The sequence below is a fragment of the Ovis canadensis genome, chromosome X (assembly GCF_042477335.2).
Source record: "Ovis canadensis isolate MfBH-ARS-UI-01 breed Bighorn chromosome X, ARS-UI_OviCan_v2, whole genome shotgun sequence".
Lineage (NCBI taxonomy): Eukaryota > Metazoa > Chordata > Mammalia > Artiodactyla > Bovidae > Ovis > Ovis canadensis.
The window spans coordinates 18,195,145-18,212,810 of NC_091727.1; the positions used below are offsets into that span (position 1 = coordinate 18,195,145).

Genomic DNA, 17,666 nt, shown 5'->3' on the forward strand with positions numbered 1-17,666 from the left:
TCAGCATCAGTCCTTCCAATGAATATTCAGGACTGATTTCCTTTAGGATGGACTGGTCTGATCTCCTTGCATCCAAGGGACTTCAAGGAGTATCTAAGCAGGTACTCCTTAAAGTTTATGTTAATACTTTCAGTACATTCAAAACCAGTCGTGCAAAAGGACCCTTTTATAAATACAGCTCTTTCCTTCTTTGCCTTAAATATTCAAATAAAGTTTCGCAGTAAGTACATCTGACAAATGACTAGAGGAAAATATTCTTTCACAGACACAGGAAAAGGAAATTAGTTGATATGCCAGATGATATAAACAAAGTATTATCTCAAACTAAAGAATAATTATAGGTTCAATATATTTAATGTTAAGTGATTTCTAATAAGTGAAATCAAAGTAAACTGATCTCAATTTAAAAAGCTCAACATCACTAATCAGAGAAATGCAAATCAAAGCCACAATGAGATACAACCTCACACCTGTCAGAATGGCTAACATAAAAATGAACACAAATACCAAATGTTGGCAAGGATGTGGAGAAAAGAGATCCTTTGTACACTGTTGGTGAAAATGTAAATTGGTGCAGCCACTGTGGAAAACAGTATGGAGGTTCCCTTAAAAAACGAGAAATAGAACTACCATATGATCCAGCAAGTCCACTTCTGGGTATATATCCAAAGAAAAGAAAAACAGTTAATTTAAAAAGATACATGCACTCCAATGTTCATAGCAGGATTATTTACAATAGACAAGGTACCTAAGCAACCTAAGTACTCAGCAACTGGTGGATGAATAAAGAAGATGTGGTGTATACATACAATGGAAAACTACTTGACCATAAAAAAGAATGAATTCTGCCATTTGCAACAATGTGGATGGACCTAGAGGGTATTAGGCTTAGTGAAATAAGTCAGAAAGAGAAAGACAAATACTGTATTTTATCATTTATATGTGGAATCTAAAAAATAAGGCAAACAGATGAATAAAACAAAACAGAAACAGACTCAGATATAGAGAATAAATTAGTGATTATTAGTGGGGAGAGGGAAGGGGAGGGGTAAGATAGGGGTAGGGAATTAAGAGGTAAAAACTACTTTGTATGAGACAAACTACAAGGATATATTGTACAGCACGGGGAAATATAGCCCTTATTTTATAACTTTAAATGATTATACAGAGTGAAGTAAGCCAGAAAGAAAAACACCAATACAGTATACTAACACATATATATGGAATTTAGGAAGATGGCAATGACGACCCTGTATGCAAGACAGGGAAAGAGACACAGATGTGTATAACGGACTTTTGGACTCAGAGGGAGAGGGAGAGGGTGGGATGATTTGGGAGAATGACATTCTAACATGTATACTATCATGTAAGAATCGAATCACCAGTCTATGTCTGACGCAGGATGCAGCATGCTTGGGGCTGGTGCATGGGGATGACCCAGAGAGATGTTATGGGGAGGGAGGTGGGAGGGGGGTTCATGTTTGGGAACGAATGTAAGAATTAAAGATTTTAAAATTTAAAAAATAAAAAACTAAAATTAAAAAAAAAGAAAACAATAAAAATATTGCATCATGAAGTTACACACCTGAAAGTAATACTGTAATCAACTATATTTAAAAAAAAAACACATCAGAAACAGAGGCCAGCCTTGTATCAGCTGACAGTGAAAACTGCCTCATAAACATCTGCACCTTTCTGTAGAAGACAGCATAAACCTATCCAGCATAAACTTTAGAAACCACTCGTTTACAGTCCAGCTCATTCTTTTTTTTTTTTTTTTTTTTTTTACTGTGGTAAAAACGTGCCTAACATAGGGCTTCTCTGGTGGTAAAGAATTCACTTGCAAATACAAGACACATGAGTTCAATCCCTGATCCAGGAAGCTCCTACACGCGACTAAGCCCATGTGCCGCAACTACTGAGCCTGTGCTCTAGAGCCCACGAGCCCCAACTACTGAGCCCGCATGCCCTAGAGCCTGTGCTCCCCAACAAGAGAAGCCACCGAAATGAGAAGCCTGTGCACCACAACTAGAGAGTAGCACCAGCTCTCCACAACCAGAGAAGAGCCCGTGCAGCAATGAAGACCTAGCATGCCAAAAATAATTTTTAAAATATGCATAACATAAAATTGCTCTTTCATGTTCACTGACTGGATAGGCGACCTAAGATCACTCAGAAACGATGAGGAGGCCCTAAATGGGTTAGCACTCTACAGCTGTTAAGACTAGCTGTTGGGGTGGGATGGCTTCGAGGTTGGGGGAGGTGGCAAGGACTGTGGCTCCACACGTGCAAAAGAAGTTCCAACAGGAGTTCCAACAGAACTATACTTGGAGTGTTCTGGTTAATCAGGAAAGCTCGACTGTGCAGTCACGAGAAAAACAGGGCAAACATGAGTCTTCTCACCAACTACCCCCAAAATAAATACAACTAAAGGCTCAGACAACTGTTTTTTAATCATTAAAATGTTGGAGAGGAAAGTTCAATGCTACAGATTTGCTTTACTGGGGAGACAGTTCTTTTGCTCCTGAGGGAAGGTAAGCCTGGATCAATAGCTGGGTCATTAGGAAGGCCCAGAGCCTGCAGAAGGTATTTCATCACCAAGGACATAAAGGTACTTTTCATGTGCCTGGAGCACTGCTTCATGCCAAGGAACAAAACTGATGAGGTCTCTGTGCTTAAGGATCTCACAGAATCCAAGGGGAGACATAATTATGTTCAAAGACCAGAAAGCAATTAGTAGCTATATCAGGGCCCCCAGGAAAGGGAGCATCCTGGACCAGCGTGGTGAGGCGAGGACTTGTGGCCTGTATCAAAATTAGGGCCTCTTGGGTGGTGCAGTGGTAAAGAATCCTCCTACCAATACAGGAAACTTGGGTTTGATCCCTGGTCTGGAAGATCCCCTGGAGAAAAAGGCAACTCATTCCAGTATTCTTGCCTGGAGAATAACATGAGACAGAGGGAGCCTGACAGGCTATATAGCCCCTGGGGTCACAGAGAGTCTGACATGACTCAGGGACTAACAACAACGTATCAAAATTATACCACCACCAACAGCGCTGTTTACTAATGCCTAGTAGGTGGGGAGCACCCCACTCCAGTACTCTTGCCTGGAAAATCCCATGGAAGGAGGAGCCTGGTAGGCTGCAGTCCATGGGGTCGCGAAGAGTCGGACATGACTGAGCGACTTCACTTCACTTTCACTTTTCACTTTCATGCATTGGAGGAAATGGCAACCCACTCCAGTGTTCTTGCCTGGAGAATCCCAGGGACGAGGGAGCCTGGTGGGCTGCCGTCTGTGGGGCCGCACAGAGTTGGACATGATTGAAGCGACTTAGCAGCAGTAGGTGGGGAGAGCAGGTGACATACTGAGCACTAATCACAGGTGTTAATTATCCTCATTTTAGAGGTAAGGGCCTGGACTCAGGTGGGAAATGGTTACACCTGTAGTTGAAGGAGCTAGAGATTAAACCCAGGTGTGACATAATCACCAAGATTGATCAGTTCTCCTTAAAGCTCCTTCACAGTAGTGAATGGCAAGGATTTTCAACTTGGATTTTTAAACCACTGTGCATAAGTAATTATAATCTACTTCAAAGAGGAAGGCAAAAAAAAAAAAGTCACCCCCATTTGCTGGCCTACTTCTTCAGTTCTCAACCTGAACATCATCTCTTCCAGTACTCTTTCATGCTCCTCAAATGGGGCAAAGTCAAAGTGAAGTTGCTCAGTCGAGTCCGACTCTTTGCGACCCCATGGACTGCAGCCTACCAGGCTCCTCAGTCCATAGAATTTTCCAGGCAAGAGTACTGGAGTGGGTTGCCATTTCCTTCTCCAGGCAATCTTCCCGACCCAGGGATCGAACCCGGGTCTCCCACATTGCAGGCAGATGCTTTACCATCTGAGCCACCAGGGAAGCTCACCTCAAATGGGGCAAGGCTCCCAAAATAAGAATCACAGTCCTTCATGTGCAATTTCAAAAGCCAATATGCTCTAAAAACTTGAAGTGTTTTCATAAGTTTTCAGCAAGCTCATTTGATGGCAAAATGCTGACCTGAATTGGTGTGAAACTGCTTTCCATATTTACTTTTCCTACTCAGTGATAATCTCCATATTCTGATGTGGAAAACAATAATGTGTTTGATTAAGGGTGCTGCCTAGATTTCATGGCAGTTACTAGGGAATATTCAATATATGTTTACCACCCCAAATCCAAACATTTCTGACTTGCAAACCGCATCTGATGTCAAGAGTTTCAAACAAGGGACTGTAGACCTATCCCCTACACATGAATCTCACTGCACTACAAGTATCTACTCTTCTTTGTAGGCCCAGCACCAGAGTGCCTTGCACATAATAGGTACACAACAAATATTTCCTGAATGAAGAAACAAGCCTGTGAAATGGGCTATAGGGAAAAGGGTCAGTGCCTTGGGAGTGACCAGGCCTCTATCATGGAATGCCACTTCCTTCTCTGACATGGAGGTCCTATAAATAGTTGCTGTTGATTGAAGGCAAGCAACACAGCTGCTGTCTTCAGGAAGAATAAAAATAGTCCAGGGGTCTTACATGTTGGGCCACACATAACTTCAGCTGAGTAATACAAAACAGGAGATATTCAGACGTCAGACCACATGAGAAGCTTCACAGATCTCCTCCAGCTTGAGCGAACACCTGCGTTTGGGTCTAACCCTACTACCTGCAGTTACCTTTTTGGCCTACAGATTTCTCATCAGTAAAATGAGGGCATACTATCATGTAAGAATCGAATCGCCAGTCTATGTCCGACGCAGGATACAGCATGCTTGGGGCTGGTGCACGGTGATGACCCAGAGAGATGTTATGGGGAGGGAGGTGGGAGGGGGGTTCAAGTTTGGGAACGCATGTACACCCGTGGTGGATTCATGTCAATGTATGGCAAAACCAATACAGTATTGTAAAGTAAAATAAAGTAAAAGAAAAATTAAAAAATAAAATAAAATGAGGGCAACAGAGTAAGCCCTAAGGCCCTCGCAGGTGGGTCTCTAACAAGATGATTCAAGGGCGGAATAGCAGCCATCGCCACACAACCGGGAGTGGGATACACTCCCCAGAATCTCTCTCCTCCCGTCTACTGTCGTCACAGTCCAGAGCTCACCATCCTCATTCAGTGTGCTGTCCAATCTACACACACCTCCTTCCATCCGAAAGAAGCTGAGTCCATGGAAAAAGACGCATTTTGTACCCAGGGCATCGAAAGGGCTCCTATCTTCGATCCTAAACAGTAGTCAAAGAATCCCGTGAAGTGTAGTCCGAAAGCCCTTCGGTCCCCTGACTCGGAAAGTGGACGAGGTGGGAATGGGGGTGAGGAGTAACCACTGGCTAGCAAAACTGGATTTAAAGAAAAAAAAAAAAACCCTCATAACTGCAAAGTCTAAGGACACGAGAGGGGACTGAGTAGGAGAATAAGTGCCTCGAGAGGGCAGTTCGGCGTGGTTCTTCCTTACCTGGTAACAGAGGATTGTTTGCTGCACCAGCCGCGCGTATCCGTCTAAACGGACCCCGGAATTGCTCCTGCTCCTCATCTCCGCGTTGCGTCCGACCCGTTGCAAGGAGGCGGGTCCCTCGGGCTGCGGCCGCCGAGCGGGCCTGGTTCCCAGTCACAGCCTCGGTCAGTTCTCGGGATGGAGCCCGGTGGTAAGAGGTAGGGACTTTAAAAACGACAGAACCAAAGTATGACTGGAAAGCCAGCCAGCTAGTTTTCTTACAGTAGAAAGGCGCGAAGGCGGAGATAGGGGCTGGCACTACGGCGACCCCGCCTCGACCAGGCCCGACGCGCTCCCGACGCTCGCGGGTCCCTGGCAACCCCGCGGGAGAAGTAGGGAACTGAGTTCCGGGCGTGGGGCAGGAACGGTCTGCAGGCGGTCGCGAGGCGGCCTCGAGGCCGGCCACGAACTCTATCCTTCCCGCCCGCCGCAGCCCACTCACAGTCCCGCCCCTGGCCGCGCCCCCGCCGCGGAACCGAACCCCCCGAGTCCCGGCCCGCGGGGGAAGGAAAACGAAGTGGCCCGCGAGAGTAGCGGGGAACTTGGCTCCGGGCGGGAACCAGTTTGCCTCTCTGAGCCCCTTACCTCGCCGCCAGCAGCCGGGGGTGTTGAAACAGGCCCTTCCGTCGCGGGCATCTGGAGGTCCCGGACCCGCCCCCTGGACCCGCCCCAGGCCCGCCTCCCGCTACGCCCCCGCGAGGAGCGCAACCCGCGGAGCCGGGCCGGAGGCGCAGAACACCTCTAAAACGCTAGGACGGTGGCCCGCCCTGCCCTGAGATGAGCTCACAATCGCATCCCTGGCCCCGCCCCCTAACACCGCCTCCAGATCCGCCCGCGCTGCGGAGCAGCAAGCTGAGCGTTGGGGAGATAAAGAACTGGCTGCGGGCGGGCGACGAGGCTTCTCAAGCGGCCATAGGGAAGGCTCCTGGTGGGGAGAAATAGGCCCGCCCACCGCTGCTGCCTGGGCACCCCTCCGCAGGCCAGAAGAACAGCTCTGCCCTGGCGCGTCTCTGCCCACGAGCGGAAGCAGACTAGTGGGACCCAGAGGGGAGAGGGGAGGGACAGACAGGGGCAAGGTAGGGTACCCCAGCTGCTCACCGCGCCTGCAGCCTCGACACTAGACACCTGTGAGAAGCTCACCTGGCCTGAACTGCGGGCCACCTCAGGCCTACAACTTGAAACTTGGCATTCGTTTTTCGTGGCTGATAATTACCCACTGTTTCTACCATCTTCGGCCCACTATTCATTTTCTACCAAAATCTGGTCCCATAATCTGACAGTTCAGCTCCTAAATTCCTTTGCTACTCTCCATGCATTTACTGTATGCTTGGTGGACAGGGAGGCCTGGCGTGCTGCAGTCCATGGGGTCGTAGAGAGTCGGACACGACTGAGCGACTGGACTGAACTGACCCAGTAGACCACCTCCTCGCCTTTCTGAAGCCTCGTTTTTTTAAGGGCCCGCTCAGTTCTTATTAGTCATCCCCATACTCTTAATTCCCATGTTTTTTTTTAGCAAGAGTTTAGGTCTTGGAATCTGTTCAAATTGAGTTCAAATTCCAGTTCTGCCATTTACAAGTGGTGTGAACTTTGGCATATTTTACCTGTTTGAAATTCAATGTTCTCATCTTTAAACGGGAATAATGATAGCACCTACCGCCTAGGGTGGCTTTGAACAAGAGGATGAATATAAAGCACTTAGTGCCATACTGGCTCATAGAAAAGTACTTCATAAATCCTAGTTTAATCATCATTTGACAACAATGTATTGCCTTGTATTGTTTCCATGTGAGGCATGTTTTTCTAACTGGATGGTAGTTACTCATTGAAACAGCCTTGGTATCTCCCACTGTGCCTGGTACAGTGTTGAGCATGTAGTTATAGCTCAATTAGAATTGAATGAATGAATGAATGAAAGAAAATCAGCCATATTCAGCTGGGTCCCCTATGTATCATCCTTAACCAAGTTCATTTTCTAAATTCCGTAACAAACTGCGTCTGAGCAACTGAACTGAAACTTGCCTCACTCAGCTAAAGCACCAAAGCAAGTAGCTCACTTTTTTCTTACTTGTTATTCAGTCACTCAGTCATGTCCAACTTTTTGTGACCCCATGGACTGCAGCATGCCAGGCCTCCCTGTCCTTCACCATCTCCCAGAGCTTGCTCAAACTCATGTCCATTGAGTTGGTAATGCCATCCAACTATCTCAACTTCAGTCATCCCCTTCTCCTCCTGCCTTCAGTCTTTCCCAGCATCAGGGTCTTTTCTAATGAGTCAGCTCTTCACATAAGGTGGCCAAAGTATTAGAGCTTCAGCATCAGTCCTTCCAATGAATATTCAGGATTAATTTCCTTTAGGATTGACTGGTTTAATCTTGCTCTCCAAGGGATTCTCAAGGGTCTTCTCCAACGCCACTCAGCCTTCTTTGTGATCCAACTCACATCCATACATGACAACTGGAAAAACCATAGCCTTGACTAGATGGACTTTGTCAGCAAAGTGTATCTCTGCTTTTTAATATGCTGTCTAGGTTTGTCATTGCTTTTCATCCAAGGAGCAAGCATCTTTTAATTTCATGGCTTCGGTCACCATCTGCAGTGATTTTGGAGCCCAAGAAAATAAAGTGTGTCACTGTTTCCATTGTTTCCCCATCTATTTGCCATGAAGTGATGGGACCGGATGCCATGATCTTAGTTTTTTTTTTTTTTTTTTATCTTAGTTTTTTGAATGTTGAGTTTTCTTACTATTGGCTCTTAAATAATGCAGCAATCCATGTGATGTGCCTCCATGAAGAATTTGCTATGGTCAACAACAAGGGGTAAATAAAACTAGACATTAAATTATTACCATGAAATCTCTTGGCATGTATGTCCCCTTACAAAACTCTTATGTATACTGTATCTAAAAGTTGGAATCATTACTGCCTTTGTTCACATTGAGTTCTTCTTTAAGAGTCCATTTTGCCGCCACAGGGGAGTATAACTGATGACCTTTATATATTACCTGTACATTTCCATTCAGTACAAAAACATTTTCAGTTTCTTGATCTCATTCTCTGTAAAATCTGCTACATACATACACCTCTTTTGGTGTATAGCCAGCCTGCATTCTTAGGCTTTGGTCTATGCTTTAATGTGGCTTTCCTGGTGGCTCAGTGGTAAAGAATCCACCTGCAATGCAGGAGATGCGGGTTTGATCCCCAGGGATGGAAATGGCAACCTACTCCAGTATTCTTGCCTGGGAAATTCCATGCAAAAAAGAGCCTGGTGGGCTACAGTTCATGGGGTCACAAAGAGCTGGACATGACTGAGCCCACACGCAGCAGCAGCAGCATGCTTTAATGTATATTATCATATAAGCTGTATTTTTCAATAAGCTTGAAATTCAGGGATAAAACCCAAAAGAAGGAAGGCAACTACTCTTAAGCTTTTAAATTTCCAAGCAAATTTCAGTGATTCTTTTTGGACTAGAAGCTGTGCTATATAAAAACTAGACACATATCTTAGTATTCTATGTTCCTGAGATATGAAACCTCCATATGTTGGTCCTTCTATTCACGAAGGCTTTCTCTGGTTGAGTCCCACTAGAAACTTGTTTCCAAGTCATTTCTCAGATGTTCGCTAAGAATCAGATATGGAATGTGATGGGGTATGTTGTTCTTTCTGAAGCTGATTCATGGTCTTTACAAAGATGAAAACCCAAAACTGGACCCTGGGGTAGCACCATGTATAATTTCTCTGGCCCCAACCAGAGGGTCTGCCCATTGTCCTACCACAGGGGGCTGCTGCCAAGGAAGTTTCCAGAAAGCCACAAGTCAGTGTCCACGGCAGAAACCAACAAATGTTTCTCCTGGAGGGTTTAGGTCTTTGACTCTAAAGAAAAGCACTCCATCTTAGACACTGAGGAGAAGGTCCATTCTGAATTAATTTGCTGAAAATAGCCAATTTGCCAAATTTAGTGATTTCTATGACAGTGTAATTTTAATGGCTGGAGACCATTTTGTTTTTTTTATCATAATATTTAAAAGAATGCTGAATGTGTCTCTACTCTAGGTTCCTGCAGCTACTTTGAGAGGTAAAGAGAGAAACACCAGGGAGTATGAGATTCCTTCACAGTGGGGTATATATTTATAAATATACTTAAAAGAATATACTCTGGAAATAAAGTATTCAATGTTTATCTGCCCCAACTTTTTGCTGCTGTACCTAGAGACTGAGGTGAAATATATATATATATATATATATATTTCACATACACACTGCTAAGAATTCTTCCCATTCAAGATAATCTTCTTATATCCACTCAGTCTTTCTCCCATCTGTCCTTCAAACTCTAACCACAGCAGCGAGGAGCTAAGGCAGAAACAAACTGAATAGTCCTTCAAATGCTCTTATGGAGACAAAATGACAACACGCTAGTCCATTTGATAAATTGTTTGTTCAAGAAATTAGCTCTTTGTGAAAATGACCTTCAACAAACTAACCTGCCTCCCAGGTAACCTCGTTAGACACAACCCAGTATCCCCAATGAAGCCATTTCACCATTTTTACTGAGAACAATCACGATCCTGCTCATTGAGGTCAATTTAACAGAGTTACTTTGTGGGATTAATGACTGCAATATGTTTTGGGAAAAAGGAAAAAAAAAAACCTTCTCAAATGTTTGGAGAAAATGCTCCTTCAAATACTGGTCACTGCTGTGATACTCCTTGCCTCCTCCTATTGCCATCAACTTTGTTTCCTTCAGTAGAGTCTCAGATTGTGGGACCAATTTTAAACCCAAAGAAGGATGCTTCTCAGGAACATTTTCTCTGTCCTGCCCCTTATCTGTCTGAAGTAAAAATACAGACAAGAGAACCTGACTTAATGACTGTTGCCCAGACATAAAACACAATGGGAAAAATGGCAGAGGGCAGGAACTATAAGATGTCAGACATCGTGTGTCCTTTTGTGTACACTTTGTTTTATCTGCCTTGAGAGATCTGGTTTCTGATATCTCACCCCCCAAACTTAGAGCATCTCATCACTTTTCTTATCAAATTAGTACTCAGCATCTTTGGAGCAACTGAGCACCGAGGAAGGAGAGATCATTCAGAAACCTCTTTTGCAGTTGAAGCCAGCTTTCCCCATTTGTGGCTCCTACATGCTAATCAGCTCCCTAGAAACCTCCAATCCAATTCTCACCTTCTTGAAATCCTACTGTTTGATACTGAGGAAGCAAACACTTGGAGGGGATCCAAATATGGGGCTTGTGTGGCCAATGGCAACATGTGTAAAAGACATAATCTTGAAAGAGTAAGTGGAAAATGAAAGAGAGACCTCAGAAAGCAATCTCAGGAGACAGGACAATCGTTGGTCTGACTTTATGTTCACAGCATGCCTGCTGCCTGCCAAAGGCTGCTACTCTCACGTGGTCTTTATCAGGCTGGTCCTACTGTTTTATCATGCTCTACCGCCAGGGAAAGAGATCGCAAATGTTTTCCTTTTGTGAAAATTCTCAAACTTAAAGGACTTAACTGCAAATTTATTTTGGCGATTTTTAACATTTTTGTCAATTTTAACATATAAATACAAGACAATTAAATAAATTGGAAAAGAAATATCGCAAAGACTAATCAGCACTCACAGAAGTGTATTACATTATGACTACAGTTAGTCTGGCATACAGCATTCACTTGAAATACATATGAAAGGGAACCTTAGTGAAAGACCTAACTAAAGGGTTTCAAAATGTTCCTAATAAGGACACAAAGCACTGCTCAAGCAGTTGTAGGTAGGAAGCAAGACAGACTCGCTATGACCAGGAGCAATAAGGGTTTGATACATATGGAAACAACAGCATTGCAGGATAGTTCACTGGTCCCAATAGCTGCTCCCCCTTGTCACTATACATTCATCAAGACAAGTATTTTAAAAAATAATTATAGCTCTGGCTGGGCCAGAGTGTACCAGGCATAACAATCAACAAAGTACCATGCAGTTGCCTTTTAAAGAACAGCAATATGATTCTTTTGATGTATATCTCTTTTTTTAAAAAGTAATCCTACTCTACTCCCCTTTTCTGAAAGGCTCTGGGGATTTGAGAAGTGGCAGTGTATGTATCTCCTCCACATTCACGATCTTCCTGCCATATGGTCCAGATTATACTTCCATCCCTCTGTGTCACCAAGGTGTTAAGCTAAACATCCTGGTGCAGCTTCCATAATCTGATGATTAGGAATGAGGTCAGGAGATGGGTGTCGGTATTGGATGCTACGTACGGTTGTACAGCTGGTACCCTGAACAATGGTGTACCCAAGAGAGTGAATGAGGCTAAAGTATGGCCCTCACTCTGCCAAATCATGAGCCCATGACACTGTGTCTGCCCAGTGGGAGCACCTTTTTTAACTCACTCCAAGGCACTGTATGAGCTAATTGTGGCACTGTCTGCTTACATTTTTCCAGTCTGGCTGGCGTCATTATTTCTTGATTTCAGTGAAGGTCCTGTATTTCACATCCCATATAATCTCCAAAAGGAGGTTTAGAGTTCACTGAAACCAGCAACGATTTTCTGAATTATCACATTAGATGCAACAACACAACCACGATTCTACAAAGAAAGAAATTTACACAGTAGAAAATAAATACCAAAAATGCTGAAGTAAGATTTTTGACATGTGGATCACTAGAGTTTAGCTTATTTACAAGAAAGGCATGCACAACGAACTCACCAACAGGATGAAGTCAACAGTGACTTTCTGTGATGTTATCAATGATATATTAGCCTCTTTAAAAGAGGCTGCAAATAAACTGCTTTGATTTTGTTTTAAATGAGTCTTATTCTTAATGTGTTGTTTAAAACCAATCTTCTTTTAAAATGAAGGATAAGAAACCAAATCGCAAATGTCTTAGAACCATGGTACTATGTCTTGGTTTCCTCTTCCAATAGCAACCATTGCCCTCAATTAGCTTATGTTCATCCCAAAGTTGCTGAGTATAAAATTAGTTGATTTTATACAACTCACATTGTGTAAAAGGTAAGACTGGACATTTTCACACTGTCAAGCAACATGCTTTGATTTTAGGAAAAGGAATCACATTTGCTCAATAAAGTGTAAGCTTCCCCGCTTTGAAGTCCTTCTTAGAGCGATACGGTTTTTACCACTGCAGGAATCTTCTTTCTCATTAAATATATGCTGTTTTCCAGTGAAATCATGGAGGCACACATCTCCATTCTGAACACTGAAAGAAACACCATTCTTCTCTGTAGAAGTATTCCCTGTATAAGGAAAAACAAAACTGGTGTCATGAAGTATCCACAGAAAGTATTTTCAAAATAAACTTAAATGTTAGTTTATTCTTAAGTATGCACATGCAGATGAAGTATTTTTTAAAAACATATTTCTGGGGCTTCCCTGGTGGCTCAGTGGTAAAGAATCCACCTGCCAATGCAGGAGACACAGGTTTGATCCCTCATCTGGGAAGATCCCATATGCAACTAAGCCCGTGTGCCACAACTTTTGAGCCTGTGCTCTAGAGCCAGGGAGCCACAACTACTGAAGCCTGCATGCCCGAGAGCCCATGCTCCACAAGAGAAGCCGCCACAATGAAAAGGCCACACACTGCAATTAGAGAGTAGCTCCCACTCTCCACAACAAAAGAAAAACCTGTGCAGCAATGAAGACCCGGCACAGCACCCCCCCAAAAAAACATTAGTTAAAAATAAAACCAAAAGTAGATACAGACAAATGTGAACCAAAATTAGTTCTAGGCAATCTTTATTTTAAAAAGTTTTCTGATATATTGTCTTATTTTATTTACTTTTCATTCCTTTCCTTTCTTAAGACCAAAGTAAACAAAACAAATTGGAGAATCATTCAAAAACCACTTCCTATGGTAACTTTGTTAAAAATGAAATTGTAAAAATATGAAGCAAAGCAATATATTTGATTTTAAAAGGCCCAATTCCTAACTCTGGTTGACCATATACTGCAGTCAAGTACTAGAATATGTGTAATATAACCTGGGGTAATAGTCTGGTCTCCCCCAAAGGTTAAGAGAGATCCCGTACAAGGTTCTTGGATTCCTAAGAGTCCTATAAAATAAAACTCTGTAATAGAGAAATCCCGAGTGACAACAGTCCTGGCAAGAAAAAAAAAATCATGTCTCGTACACTAAAATAGTCCCTCTGAGTCAGGATAAGACTGATTTCCAAGAAGAAACCACCGAGTACAACATCAAAGTCCAAGCCAGGGGAGCTGGGCCTCCCCAACTCCAAGCAGGCCCCGAACTCTGTGTGTATGTGTGCGTGTGTGTGTGTGTGTGTGCATGTGTGTGTGTGTGCATGTGTGTGTTGGGGGTGGGCACAGCTGCTGAGATCCTCCAGCTCTTTGGCACCATATTTCTGACAATGTAGAAAGCTAAATAATAAGCCCAACTGTTAATTCATGTCATAATTATACTAATAATAAGAGTTCTGAGAACCTTGTTAAGTATCATCTCATTTATCACTCTACAGCATGAGTGCTATTATTACCCCCATTTCACAGATGATAGAACTAAGGTTTCAGAAAGTAAATGCTTTGCTCAGGGTTACATGGCTCAGAAGTGAAAGAGTCAACATGTGATGTTTCTTTGAACTGTGAGCTTGTGGCCCTGTGTACTGAGTCAGATGGCTGCTAGTAACCCAGCCTCTGGGCTTCCCAGGTGGCTCAATGGTAAAGAATCCACTTGCACTGGAAATAAAAGCAAAAATAAACAAATAGGAGCTAATTAAAATTAAAACCTTCTGCATTTGTTAGCCATCCGTATGTCTTCTTTGGAGAAATGTCTATTTAGTTCTTTGGCCCATTTTTTGATTGGGTCGTTTATTTTTCTGGAGTTGAGCTGCATAAGTTGGTTGTATATTTTTGAGATTAGTTGTTTGTCAGTTGCTTCATTTGCTATTATTTTCTCCCATTCAGAAGGCTGTCTTTTCACCTTGCTTATATTTTCCTTTGTTGTGCAGAAGCTTTTAATTTTAATTAGATCCCACTTGTTTATTTTTGCTTTTATTTCCAGAATTCTGGGAGGTGGATCATAGAGGATCCTGCTGTGATTTATTTCTGAGAGTGTTTTGCCTATATTCTCCTCTAGGAGTTTTATAGTTTCTGATCTTACATTTAGATCTTTAATCCATTTTGAGTTTATTTTTGTGTACGGTGTTAGAAAGTGATCTAGTTTCATTCTTTTACAAGTGGTTGACCAGTTTTCCCAGCACCAGTTGTTAAAGAGATTGTCTTTACTCCATTGTATATTCTTGCCTCCTTTGTCAAAGATAAGGTGTCCATATGTGTGTGGATTTATCTCTGGGCTTTCTATTTTGTTCCATTGATCTATATGTCTGTCTTTGTGCCAGTACCATACTGTCTTGATGACTGTGGCTTTGTAGTAGAGCCTGAAGTCAGGCAAGTTGATTCCTCCCGTTCCAATCTTCTTTCTCAAGATTGCTTTGGCTATTCGAGGCTTTTTGTATTTCCATACAAATCTTGAAATTATTTGTTCTAGTTCTGTGAAAAATGTGGCTGGTAGCTTGACAGGGATTGCATTGAATTTGTAAATTGCTTTGGGTAGTATACTCATTTTCACTATATTGATTCTTCCGATCCATGAACATGGTATATTTCTCCATCTATTAGTGTCCTCTTTGATTTCTTTCATCAGTGTTTTATAGTTTTCTATATATAGGTCTTTAGTTTCTTTAGGTAGATATACTCCTAAGTATTTTATTCTTTTCGTTGCAATGGTAAATGGAATTGTTTTCTTAATTTCTTTTTCTACTTTCTCATTATTCGTGTATAGGAATGCAAGGGATTTCTGTGTGTTGATTTTATATCCTGCAACTTTACTATATTCATTGATGATCTCTAGTAATTTTCTGGTGGAGTCTTTAGGGTTTTCCATGTAGAGGATCATGTCATCTGCAAACAGTGATAGTTTTACTTCTTCTTTTCCAATTTGGATTCCTTTTATTTCTTTTTCTGCTCTGATTGCTGTGGCCAAAACTTCCAGAACTATGTTGAATAGTAGCGGTGAAAGTGGACACCCTTGTCTTGTTCCTGACTTTAAGGGAAATGCTTTCAATTTTTCACCATTGAGGATAATGTTTGCTGTGGGTTTGTCATATATAGCTTTTATTATGTTGAGGTATGTTCCTTCTATTCCTGCTTTCTGGAGAGTTTTTATCATAAATGGATGTTGAATTTTGTCAAAGGCCTTCTCTGCATCTATTGAGATAATCATATGGTTTTTATTTTTCAATTTGTTAATGTGGTGAATTACATTGATTGATTTGCGGATATTGAAGAATCCTTGCATCCCTGGGATAAAGCCCACTTGGTCATGGTGTATGATCTTTTTAATGTGTTGTTGGATTCTGATTGCTAGAATTTTGTTGAGGATTTTTGCATCTATGTTCATCAGTGATATTGGCCTGTAGTTTTCTTTTTTTGTGACATCTTTGTCAGGTTTTGGTATTAGGGTGATGGTGGCCTCATAGAATGAGTTTGGAAGTTTACCTTCCTCTGCAATTTTCTGGAAGAGTTTGAGGAGGATAGGTGTTAGCTCTTCTCGAAATTTTTGGTAGAATTCAGCTGTGAAGCCGTCTGGACCTGGGCTTTTGTTTGCTGGAAGATTTCTGATTACAGTTTCAATTTCCGTGCTTGTGATGGGTCTGTTAAGGTTTTCTATTTCTTCCTGGTTCAGTTTTGGAAAATTGTACTTTTCTAAGAATTGGTCCATTTCTTCCACGTTGTCCATTTTATTGGCATACAACTGCTGATAGTAGTCTCTTATGATCCTTTGTATTTCTGTGTTGTCAGTTGTGATCTCTCCATTTTCATTTCATTTCTCCAAAGAAGACATACGGATGGCTAACAAACACATGAAAAGATGCTCAACATCACTCATTATTAGAGAAATGCAAATCAAAACCACAATGAGGTACCACTTCACACCAGTCAGAATGGCTGCGATCCAAAAATCTGCAAGCAATAAATGCTGGAGAGGGTGTGGAGAAAAGGGAACCCTCCTACACTGTTGGTGGGAATGCAAACTAGTACAGCCACTATGGAGAACAGTGTGGAGATTCCTTAAAAAATTGCAAATAGAACTCCCTTATGACCCAGCAATCCCACTTCTGGGCATACACACCGAGGAAACCAGAATTGAAAGAGACACATGTACCCCAATGTTCATCGCAGCACTGTTTATAATAGCCAGGACATGGAAACAACCTAGATGTCCATCAGCAGATGAATGGATAAGAAAGCTGTGGTACATATACACAATGGAGTATTACTCAGCCGTTAAAAAGAATTCATTTGAATCAGTTCTGATGAGATGGATGAAACTGGAGCCGATTATACAGAGTGAAGTAAGCCAGAAAGAAAAACACCAATACAGTATACTAACACATATATATGGAATTTAGGAAGATGGCAATGACGACCCTGTATGCAAGTCAGGAAAAAAGACACAGATGGGTATAACGGACTTTTGGTCTCAGAGGGAGAGGGAGAGGGTGGGATGATTTGGGAGAATGGGAATTCTAACATGTATACTATCATGTAAGAATTGAATCGCCAGTCCATGTCTGACGTAGGGTGCAGCATGCTTGGGGCTGGTACATGGGGATGACCCAGAGAGATGTTGTGGGGAGGGAGGTGGGAGGGGGGGTCATGTTTGGGAACGCATGTAAGAATTAAAGATTTTAAAATTTAAAAAAAAAATAAAATTAAAAAAAAAAAAATTAAAACCTTCTGCACAACAAAGGAAACTATCAGCAAGGTGAAAAGACAGCCTTCGGAATGGGAGAAAATAATAGCAAATGAAGCAACTGACAAACAACTAATCTCAAAAATATACAAGCAACTCCTGCAGCTCAATTCCAGAAAAATAAACGACCCAATCAAAAAATGGGCCAAAGAACTAAATAGACATTTCTCCAAAGAAGACATACAGATGGCTAACAAACACATGAAATGATGCTCAACATCACTCATTATCAGAGAAATGCAAATCAAAACCACAATGAGGTACCATCTCACGCCAGTCAGAATGGCTGCGATCCCAAAGTCTACAAGCAATAAATGCTAGAGAGGGTGTGGAGAAAAGGGAACCCTCTTACACTGTT

The 17,666-nt window shown here is 42.3% G+C and overlaps 2 protein-coding genes across 11 annotated transcripts in view; both read right to left on the reverse strand.

The window, feature by feature from the left end:
- Positions 1 to 6,298, reverse strand: part of PHKA2 (phosphorylase kinase regulatory subunit alpha 2) — a 96,711-nt gene extending 90,413 nt beyond the window's left edge. For 2 of the 3 annotated variants that reach the window (XM_070289849.1, XM_070289847.1), the window contains exons 1-2: positions 6,105 to 6,298; positions 5,481 to 5,684 (exon numbers count right to left, since the gene is read on the reverse strand). In XM_070289849.1, coding sequence (XP_070145950.1) covers positions 5,481 to 5,558 — 78 coding nt within the window. In that variant the 5' untranslated portion in view covers positions 5,559 to 5,684; positions 6,105 to 6,298. The remainder of the gene's footprint in view (positions 1 to 5,480; positions 5,685 to 6,104) is intronic. The other variant, XM_070289848.1, reaches the window with a different exon arrangement.
- A 4,720-nt stretch (positions 6,299 to 11,018) lies between these two features.
- Positions 11,019 to 17,666, reverse strand: part of ADGRG2 (adhesion G protein-coupled receptor G2) — a 134,721-nt gene continuing 128,073 nt past the window's right edge. For all 8 annotated transcript variants that reach the window (XM_070289852.1, XM_070289853.1, XM_070289854.1 and 5 more), the window contains one exon: positions 11,019 to 12,773. In XM_070289852.1, coding sequence (XP_070145953.1) covers positions 12,589 to 12,773 — 185 coding nt within the window. In that variant the 3' untranslated portion in view covers positions 11,019 to 12,588. The remainder of the gene's footprint in view (positions 12,774 to 17,666) is intronic.